The 10,890-nt window shown below is 37.0% G+C and overlaps 1 protein-coding gene across 1 annotated transcript in view; it reads right to left on the bottom strand.

The window, feature by feature from the left end:
- Positions 321 to 10,890, bottom strand: part of STK32B (serine/threonine kinase 32B) — a 128,304-nt gene continuing 117,734 nt past the window's right edge. The window contains exon 12 of the mRNA XM_021395514.1: positions 321 to 1,452. Within this exon, the coding sequence (XP_021251189.1) occupies positions 1,314 to 1,452 (139 nt within the window). The 3' untranslated portion in view covers positions 321 to 1,313. The remainder of the gene's footprint in view (positions 1,453 to 10,890) is intronic.

Raw genomic sequence — 10,890 nt, 5'->3', positions numbered from 1 at the left:
CCTTAGTGCTTTAGTAAACTGCTTTGTTGTTGATAGGAACACCATATCATTTCATGGAGCAATAAAAATCTGTATTTTATGAAAAAATTGTGACAAAAATTACATATAATGTGAAACCAAGTTTTAAAATCTATTCAATTACAAAGAACTTTGTTTTGTAAAAGATAAAATGGAAATAATAAAGTAAAAATAAGTTATTACAAATAAAATGCCAATCACTTCCAAAAGCTTAACTTATTTGTTTTGAAAATTTGAAACAAAATTTGCTTACATAACTCTTTAAAAAAAAAAAAGCACAATTGGACAGAACGAGCATGCATTTATTATCAAAATGTTGGTGTACACGTTGTGAAATACCATAAATGTATTAAATGTATGGAATTGTGGATGCTCTTTCTTAATAAAAAAAAAGAGATTTCACATAATCAATACCAAAGGATAAAGAATGTTTCTTTCTACCTAAGACAGTTCTTATCCAGAATAGATCCAGAAACAGATTTCTTCACATTTTATAACACCTAACTATGGATCTGAGCAAATTCATAATGTTTTTAGCTCTCCTTACCTAGCTGTTTTTCAGCTCTGGCTCAGTCAGCGTATAAAGGTCTGTCTTTGTCATATTTATGAAACACTGCTGATGTGTCTGATCCTGCATCCACAAAAGTCACTAGCAATACTTTGACTTGACCTGAGTCACATCTCTTACTACGAAGCATAGTGCATGAAGTTAAAGAACAAAATGAAGACATTCACGGTGCAACATTTCCAATGGCCTTCTGGTAGTTAAATGAAATTATTCAGTGTTTATCCTATTTGACACTACAACCATGTATTTACATCATGTACATCTGTTATAAACTCAACAGCAGATGTTCAGAAACAGCTGTGTCTAGCAGTTTCAGGAAATTCAATATTGGATCATTTTAATTAATTGAGACGGAGAGGACAGCGTAAAGCCTTAAAGATAAAGCTGCCCCCAGTGCAACTTGTTTCTTGCAAGCAGCCAGAAACATGGCAATATTTGAGAGGCTGCCTAGTGAATTATTTCAAGTTTTCTTCCAGGATTTTGAAAAGGAAAGTCAAACTTACTTATAAAACTGTATTTTGTTGCTGATGGTTGCTTTATTCCAGTGGCAGAGTCAGAAGAACAGAGTCTTTGATGGAAGTTCTCAGCCGGTTTCTCTGTGGGTCTGCCCTCAGCTGGGGATCCTGCAGAAGGACTGACTGCCTGGGATCCAAGGGGCAAGTGTGAAGGCGTGTGGGAGAGGCCCTTCCTCACCCCCAGATGAAAGCTGATGTGGAGCTGTAGCTCACTAGCTGCTGCAGCCTCTTGTGCAGCCATGTCCAAGCAAGTTGTTGTTGCGTCCATCTTGAAGCTTCCCGTGGCTCTGCAGGGATGATCTGCTGTCTGTGCTAGAAGTCTGTCCACTTTGATCTTGCTGCCTTCTTAGTCTGCCAAAGGTTAAAAACATCGACAGATTTATAGCTCTGACCTGCAGGTAACTGAATCAGCGTAACTCCTGTTCTCTGTCTTATGGATAACCACATATACCTGTGTATAAAATAGACTTCTGCACCATTCAATCTTTATTAAATTCCCTAGCTTTTCTTGTCTTAACTGCCTGTGAATTCCTTCTCCTAAATATGTGCAATTGGGTCTTGGTTAAATCCTGCTCCTATTAAAGCAAATAACCAGCAGAGGATTGTGCTTTCTCTGGGTTTGCCACCTCTACCCAGATGTAGCATGACAAACCTCTACCAGCACAAGAAAACACGAGGTGAATATATATTCATGTGCAGCCTCTTAAGTGGTTTCAAGGGACAACAAAAATCCTGCATTGTTTAAAATCATCTTCTATAGGCACCATTTTCTAGAGAACAGATGCAGACCTGGTAGCACCTGCAATTGTCACCAATAATTTTATCATCAAACTTCTCAACATTTCTGTTCAGTGCTGGTATCAGCTTCTGTGATTTTACAGTGATTCTTTTGATACTTAATGTAGTTTCCCAAATACAAAGACATAAGTACTTCCATGAAGAGGAGGAAGATTCACGGGGAAGCTGTGGTAGAGACCAATTTTTTGGAAAAGATGAACTGCTGGTTTTCTGGAGGAATTTTTCTGTTTTTTTTTTTTTTTTTTTTTTTTTTAATGATAAACAGCTGGTAATGTTATTCCCAAAAAAGGCACCAAGAATTGGCACGAGACACAACATGGAAGAAGCACTTTGTAATAGTGACCATAAGTGCTATGATATACTCCAAAAATACCTTTGCAAGTAACACTGAAATCATAGAAATTACTCAATAATGACAAAACATGTAAAAAAGAAATGTGAAGAGTGAGTTTAAAAAGGCTGAAATAAAAACTATAAGGACATCAACTGACAACTCAGAAGAGAATGTAAAAGGACATGAAAATTCTGTCTTAGCTAAACAGATGTATAAGGAAGAATATCTAATGCTCATGAAAACACTTTCCAAACAGACAAAATTTAAAAGAGCACAAACACTGGCACATTAAATAAAAAAAACTAAGGCCGATTAAATAAAAATGAACTTTCAAATGCACTTTGACAATTCATCGCGATAGAATTTTCATCCAAGTGTTTTAAGAAAACTGAAATATATAGCTTCTGTACAGCAGAGTGGAGTATGTAACTTACTGTTGAAACTGTCTTGGCAAAAAAGGATGGAACATAACTAATGCAATGGCATTATTTTTATTTTATTCTACAATGGCTTTAAAAGAAATCTTGAGAACTGCCAAGGAAGTAACTGAATCACAAAAAGCCTTGAACCACTTCGGAGTTTGAGCTACTGGCCCTTGCAAGACTAAGGCATCTGCAGACATCAAAATAAAAGGCCACAGTGCTTGGAAACTCTTGTTGAAAACTGTGGGTTACAGACCTGTGCAAAATGCTAAATAGTAGGATAAGGCAATTTTTGGAGATCTGAGGAATCATCGCATTGGTCTCTGACATGCAAATGTTTTCCCCTGAATTTCTTTATTTTGTCCATAAAATGCTGAAAAAGAGAGCATTCACTGTGCCTTTAAAATTAATGGAAAAAAAAATAAGACTCTCAGTAACAGCAGAAAGCGAAAAAACATCTTTTTTTTTTTTTTAATGTAAACCACTCAAATGGGCATAAAGGCAGCATATAAGAGTTCAAAAGACACCACTGGCTAGTCTCAAACTTCCCACTCTCCACAGAGATGATTTCTATTTTTGATTTATTTCCATTTATTTTCTTTTATTCTGTCCCTACTCCCAAGGGCTGTTATTAAAGCATATTTAGATTATAGGGTTTTGGAAGTGGTGAAAGAGTATGCTGTTTTAGCAGCGCTTCATTGTATTATCTTTAAAGAAATTGTCTGTATCTAGATTCGCTACTCATACATACAAATTATCAAAGTAAGTAACAGGCTATTAATCTAATGATGCGAACAAAATTTAACTCTTATTTAACTATTTAATAATTTATAAATCACATTATTGAGTGATTAAAGACTTCATTGTAAGGAGTTACTATGGGTATGCTAACAACTACCTGCCAGTATGTCTTGGGGATGTGACAATAGACTAAGAATCAGGAGATGCTGACTCTGTTTATACCCCTGTCACCATCTGAGCACATTACAGCCCTTTTCTGTTCTTCAACTTCTCTCCCAACTTGTGGAGGAAGTGTAAGGGGGTGAAGCTGTGGTGGAATAGTATTTGTCCAGAAATTTCATGTGGATGAGAGCTAGTCATAATTCTGGGTTAGATAAGTGGTGGCTAAGAACTAGCAACAAAAAGAACATGTATAAAAATACAAAGGTAAAGAGAGGAGACTGGCTAAGTGCTGGTATGGAAGATATGAAAAATGAAATGAAGACTTCTAAAACTGTGACAAGCACCTAATGAAACCTGGTAGCAAACATGGGAACCACCAAGAAACGGCTTAAGGTTCAGCTCTATTCACCAGCTGAAGAAAAATATTGAAACTTTGTCTTTGGGCTGTCTAATACAATATGTTCAATGGAAAAGGAAGAAAAGTTACAGATGATGCAAGTATCATGATTTCAGATTTGTAAGACTAAGGAACACAAAACCCCAAACATAAGCATATAGCTGCTCTTGGAGACATTACTGGGGGTGTTTTCTCTTCCCCCAAAACACTGCAATTTGAGAAACAAATACAATAAGGCAGTTGATCTGCATTTCAATATAGCTCCAAAGTGCAGAGAGGTTCAGGTCAAGACCTAAACAAATCTCACCACTGCAGCAGTGTGTGAACAAGCAGTCTCTTCAATTAAATGCTGGGCAATTTCAGAAGTGAAATTCACCTTTTGCTCATGCATTCTTGATCACTTGATGCCAGAGCTGGATCACTTTTCCATCAGATTTTCTCAGCTTTACAAAAACATGTGTAGGTCAACAAAGTCCCTGTGATCCTGGCAAAATAAATGGACTCTGGGCCATCCTGTTTAAAAATGGCACTAGTGCAATAAATCATTAGTCGGAAACTGTTTTCCAGTGAATGACTTATCTTGCCTTTAAGCTGATGCAGCCACAGCCTGCGATAACTTGATAAAGACCCAGGGAGAATGAATGGCTTACAGGGAACATAGCTGTCATGGTTTTGAACCATACAGTTATTCCTTTGCTGAATGCTATGAACAGAGGGCAAATAGTGAAATGGCCAGCTGCAGATGAAAAGAGTGAACAAATGACTCTAGTGGATAGTCATACCCGAAGAAAGAGCCTGCAGAGAAAAAAGGCTGAAAATGAGTTTGAACAATGTCTATTAAATTTATTTCACAACAATTCTGTACAAATAGATAAGTAGGCTCAAATATAGTTATGCTGGGAATTAGGAGTGGTTCTGCTCAACCAAAGAATAGATAAGCACAGATAACCGTTGCCTTTACCATTGATCCATGCAATTTCAATAGTGTGCAACACTGAGCATTGAGCAACATGTTCTCCAGTAGTGAGGAAGAAAGAAGCCTCAGAAATGTTTGAAATAATGAGAATAAACTCAGCAGCCATCAAGGTTAGAAATTCTACCAGCACAGAGAGAATTCAAGCCAGGTACAAGTACCACTCCATGTGTGCCAGGTTCTGCAGGACAGTCTTTTTACTATATTAAATTTGCAAGTGAGTTTGCCAGTTTTGCAAACCACTGTCCTGAGTATGGAAGAAAGAAAATTCTGTGAGTAGATTGTAGAATTTGCTTTATCATTTCTAGATTTAGTATCTTAACTTAGCCAATTAATATTTCAACATCCTTTCCAGTGAAAAAAAATGCATTTGCTTTTGGTTTGGGGAAAAGGTAGGCATAATAAGTCAAACTTTAGAAACTGTAGCTTTATTGCAGGATAAAGAGTTCAACTAAGGGAAACTTTTACGTCTCTTGAAATAAACCCTTGGGAGTAGATAAACCTGTAGAAAAATTTATCCCAGTTATTCTTCAAAAAGAGGAGGTTTGAGGTCCAAAATGAGCAAGTATGTCTATACTAGGTTTTCAAATTAATGTATCCTGGGGGACAGATTGCTAAATAGTTACAAACACTCCTCAGTTCTATGATTTATCAGATACACTTACTTAATCTCTTCTGCAGATGGTCTTGCTGAGAGGCTAATTATGAACATGTCCAAATCAAGAGAAAAAAAGAAACCAACAAAAAAAAACCATTCAATCTAATATAAAGAATTACTGTGCTAAGAAAGACACTGTTTCAACAGTATATCACTGTGCATATCACTGATTTGTCTACTAGAGTACAGAGACAGAAGTTATAAGGGGGACATTAGACCAATGGTAAAGACTTAGTTCACATACAATATTTTTAGAATATCAATTGGTAGATATAGATTTTTGTAGCTAGTATCCTTTCAAAATATTACACTTCCATTCTCCATAGAAAAATCTATTAACAAAATTTTTTAAGGAAGTTAGAAGAAGCCAGACTGTTATAAAAAAGGGTATTGTTTTGTTATATCCTGCCAAAGAAAACAGAAATGTGGAAGTTATGCCACATAGCAATACTGATGGGCATTCTGGAAAATAGCTAGCAATACTGCAAAAAATCCTAACCAAATAGAAAATCATTGTTACAGAGTGGCATAATGCTGTGAAGGTGGAGTCCATGAAGCATGAGGAACCCTACAGCAGCAATATCTCACAGGGACACTAAAAGATCTGGGAATACTTAGTGTCTCTAGACAAGATATAGGCTAGCTGTAGATAGTCAAGGCTGAAGTGGGGCTTCTTGGTACTGTTAAAAGAAAACCTTAATGGGATTTTGGAGTCTAACTTTGGCAGTAAAACTTGTTTATTTCTTCCTTGTGAAACAAGTACAGAGCATGTCCCTGTGTTCCTTATATTTTGAAGTGGTTTTATGCAGAGAAACTTTTTCGGAGAAACACTGGAAGGATTTGGACTGTAAAGACTCAAATAGACTCACACTATCACCTAAAGTCCAGCATCACCCTTGGTTTTGCTAACTTTAGAGTGTGATAGTTTAGTAAAGTTAGTTAGATAGATAGTAAAGTTTAAATGGAAAGATGTTGGGTTACTTGAATATTATATATCTGTGTCAACATTAAGAGAAGGGATATGTTTTGGTTCATGTCTCCAGTCTAAATAATGAATATTCAGTGACAAATGGGAGGTAGACAGGTGAAAGCTAATAATATTGGTCATTGCATCTCATTTTCTGGCACACCTTTCCCAGCAGCCCCCAGAAGACACTGTTACACTTTTTTGATGCTGAATAGAAATGTTCATGGCACCCACAATCTTTAACCAGAAGATTTAAACCAGTGCTTTAACCAGAAGAACAGACTGACTTCCCCAAGTATGTGCAAAGCTTTTTCATTTATAAAAAATCTCTTATTTAAGCTTTGTAGGAGCTCATGCCCTGCAACAAAAGAGCCTATGCTACAAAATCAGGGAGGTTATTTGGCAATAATATGCAGGTCCTGCGGTGTGCACACGTCTTTTCAAAAATAATGTGTTCTGTGCATGTGCGTCTTATATTCCACTTTGAAAGTGTCTCGCACTATTTTCTGCCATCATTTTAACATCACTTGCAGACAGTGATTGTAGAACTATTGATAACTGAACAGCTTGGCTTCTCATTTGGCTGCCACTGTGGAGAATACAAACTGAGTTTGGTACATGGACACTTAATTTTCTGCCTGCATTTTTGAACTTTTTTTTTTTATAAATCATCTCTTGTTGAGTTCTATTTTTCATGAAATTGAAGAAGCTGACAGTATTCTGCAAGTAGAAATGAGTGCTATTCTTTCTCTCATATTTCCATTATTCTCCTTACTTGTTCTTATCTATCAGATTTTTCATTCAGCAACATTTTTTATTGAAAAAGTAAAATAAAGAACAAGAAAGAAGTGAGCAAAGAATTCTGATGAAATTTTTTAACTGAATGAGTGTACTGGGGAAGAGTATTTTCACTTTCCTAAACAAAATAATAACCAAATATATCAGAAAGAAGTGGAAATTCATGTATTTGGCTTTTTTTTTTTTTAAAAAAAAAGCTTATTAAAACAAGCTTATGAGTTGATTAGAAACTCAGAAATTTTGCTTATTTTACACTTTCATCCATAAAGAGGAAAGCATTAATTTTGCCCAATGTAAATATTACAGAAGCATGCTAACAAAAAAGAGCACATATGACACTTCTGGATTGTCCTCACAGGGGATCTCGTTGGTCCAAGTCCAAGTCACAGATCCAACTGTAACCTTTAATGCTCGTGTATAATGCCCAGGTTTGCAGAGTGAGGAGCTGGCATATGACTTGTATGCGCAAATAGAGGTAAGTCCTGGTCTTACCTTCTCAAATATTTAGAAATTTCCTGTTCCGAAAAGAAGACATTTTATTTCATACCAGTATCTATCAGAACTAACTGATAAAGTAGTTCTTCATAGGATTAATTTATTGTTTTATCTGCCAAATTATTCATTTATGTCCCATTTCACCAGGGGAATCCAAGAGGGTTTTCATGACAGAAAACAAATAGAGTTCTCCATGTTTAGGCATTGGCTGCACTCATACCAGAAGATAAAGTAGTGGAGGGATAGGCGACTGGAATCTAAGCAACGCAGGCTAGGTTGCATCCTTATGGATAAACTCTCTAACCCTCAAAATAGGGTTGTTGTGTTCCAACTACTGCTTTGACAGCCTTTGCTCTATGCTAATCTCTGAAACATGAAGGACATCGCTTTAGAGAATCCAGAGATCCAAATCCAGAGATGGATTTTATGCCAGCTAACTGTAGACAACCAAAAAGATTAGTTCAGGCACTCAAAGCAAGATAGAGGAACTGACATAGAATAATGAGTTCCAGCATAAGTTATCTGATCTATATGTCACAGATCAACCTTGAGAGATACACCTCTCCTCAGTGACTACTACCAGAGCTTAAACTTAAATAAATGGTTTTAAATTGATTAGTTTAGAGCAATACGGTCTTGATGCATCTCCAGAAAAACAGAGATAGCCTTCCTCTCTGTATACAAACTCAGGGCTTTTCCTGTCTAGCAGCTGCATAAACTCAGCACACACTGCACTGCATAGCAGAGCCAATTTGCTTCTGGACTGGAGCTAATTTACACCCACACTGTTCAGACATGCAGAAACTGAGTAGTCCCATAAGCCTAGTACATAGCACAAGCCGATAAATACTGATGAGAGCTGGTAAGGAAGTCACCCATAAGCACAGGGGTGCAATTACCTGTTCATCCATGCAGATGTGCCATCCAATTCCAATTTATTTCAGATTCTTTTGAAAATCTTGCACACACCCTTTGGAGTAGGAGTTCTGCATCTAACCAATGTTTAACTCTGTCTGCCTTTGACTCTAAACACAACCTCTTGGTGCTGACTGCTTCAGTGGAAACAACCGTAATCTCAGGTCTGTTTTCTAAATACTCTGAGACGTATTTGTTTTGACAGCACAGTCGATTACCATGTAATCATTCAAATAACTCTGTTTTAACTGCATTTATATTTAAATGACTGGGGCACAGACTAAAAGTTATGGTTTATTACAGATGAATGTGAAAAGTAAAATTTTGAAGGAAGTATTCCCTTGTAGCACAGATGTGTTCTTGTACCACTGACCCTCATGACATTTACTTCCGCATTTTCCGAAAATCCTTGGGGAAATACGTCTATACTATGGGTAATTGATTCAGGTTGATGGTTCTCATAGAGTAATTACTCTCAGTAAATGCCTGTGAATATAATTTTTTATCAACCAGCAATTTATAATCAAGCATAATGGGTTCAGGTGCACATACAAAGTGAGTGACATGAAATACTGATGTGTGGAAGTCAAGTGACAAATTATACTGGATGCTGTAGCATGTTCATCTAAAATGTCTTGAGATCTTAGGTTTATCCTGGGAATTCATAAAGCAAAACAAAAGAAGAAATGAAGTAAATGAGTGAAAACAGCAAGCAATGTACAGCCATTTAAGAAAATGAAAGTAAAACAATTGATAAGGACTAACATTGAAGTCTTGCTTAGACTAAAAACATAGGCATCCCTTACAAATGGGTTATTAGCCGTCCAAGACCAGATCCATCTTAAACAGTATGTGTTTTGCTCAGCCACACTGTAAAATGTGAAATGTTTTTCTATCTTAGATATATGTTTGTGGATCCACATGCACAAGAAGCAAAAAAGCAGCTCTAATTTTCCCAATAAATATTAGTGATTAGGTTTTGTGGGAACAAAAGGAGAAAAGTTGCTAGAATCCAGTTTACAAACTGCAAACATATGCCCATGACTAAGGATATATTCTCAGTAGCGAGAGCCAAAGTTATTTGTCAAATACAAGATGTATTTCCTAGCCTGCTTCCAGTGCATTTCTTGAATGATACAGTGTAACCCTTCTGTAAAGCTATGTCACAGTAGTTGCAATGACATATTCTCTTTCTTTATACTTCTGGTAGAAGTTTCAAGGTAGGCTTATCCTTTGGGTCATGTCCAAATGAGATATACATGGAGGAAGACATCCCTGTCCCTACTGCTGAGGAGAGGATCTTGGATCAGAGATGAGGGAGGAAAATCATAGCTATGACAACTTAGTTGACCAGGAGCAAAATTTCCTTAATGTGGCATCTCTAACCAAAACTGCAGGTCCATGACAGCCGTACAGTCAATAATTTAACGATTAATGACACTTTATAAGGTGGGAAGCTAGTCTGGCTCAGTAAAAACTCTCTGATTGGAATAAGTGCCCTGGAGATGGCTAATTCAGCTGTACCTTTCTCCTGTTCTTGCACAAACAGGTTTCCAGGAATCAGCCTATGAGTTTCCAGGGAGCACCACTGACCTCCCTGCTCTCTCATCTCTCTCCACTTTTTCTTCATAGAGATTTCTCTGCCAAAGTCCAAAACTTAGAATCACAAAGTCTAGTTCTTGTACAGCCCTTTTATTCCCTGAAGAAGAAATGCCCTTTCCTAAAAGAGACCTTACTGGTAGCTCACTTCTGATCACATAGCATCATTTCAGCCTTCAGTTAATCAATCATCAAGCCTCCCTACACAATCCCTGGGAAAGCTTGTTGCCTAACATGGGGATCTGTGGAAGTCACTGAATTGAACACAGAGCTGTCTGGGTTAGTCACTGAGGTGCACCCACAACAGACAAAAGACAGGAAAATGATCTCCAGGTAGATTTCACAACCCAGAGCTCCTCCCAGGAACCGGGTGCCTGACATATCCTCAAAAAACAGGAGAAAAATTGAGTCTTACCTAAGTCTCTTACTGTCCTAAATTTGCTTTACTTTCCCTATTTCTAAAACGGATATATATACAGACATATGTAAATTTTACTGTGCAAAACTTGTTTTCTTATGCAGACTATATA

Source organism: Numida meleagris, chromosome 4 (assembly GCF_002078875.1).
Source record: "Numida meleagris isolate 19003 breed g44 Domestic line chromosome 4, NumMel1.0, whole genome shotgun sequence".
NCBI lineage: Eukaryota > Metazoa > Chordata > Aves > Galliformes > Numididae > Numida > Numida meleagris.
The sequence above is the reverse complement of the archived record's forward strand: the minus strand, read 5'-3'. Positions and strand labels throughout refer to the sequence as shown.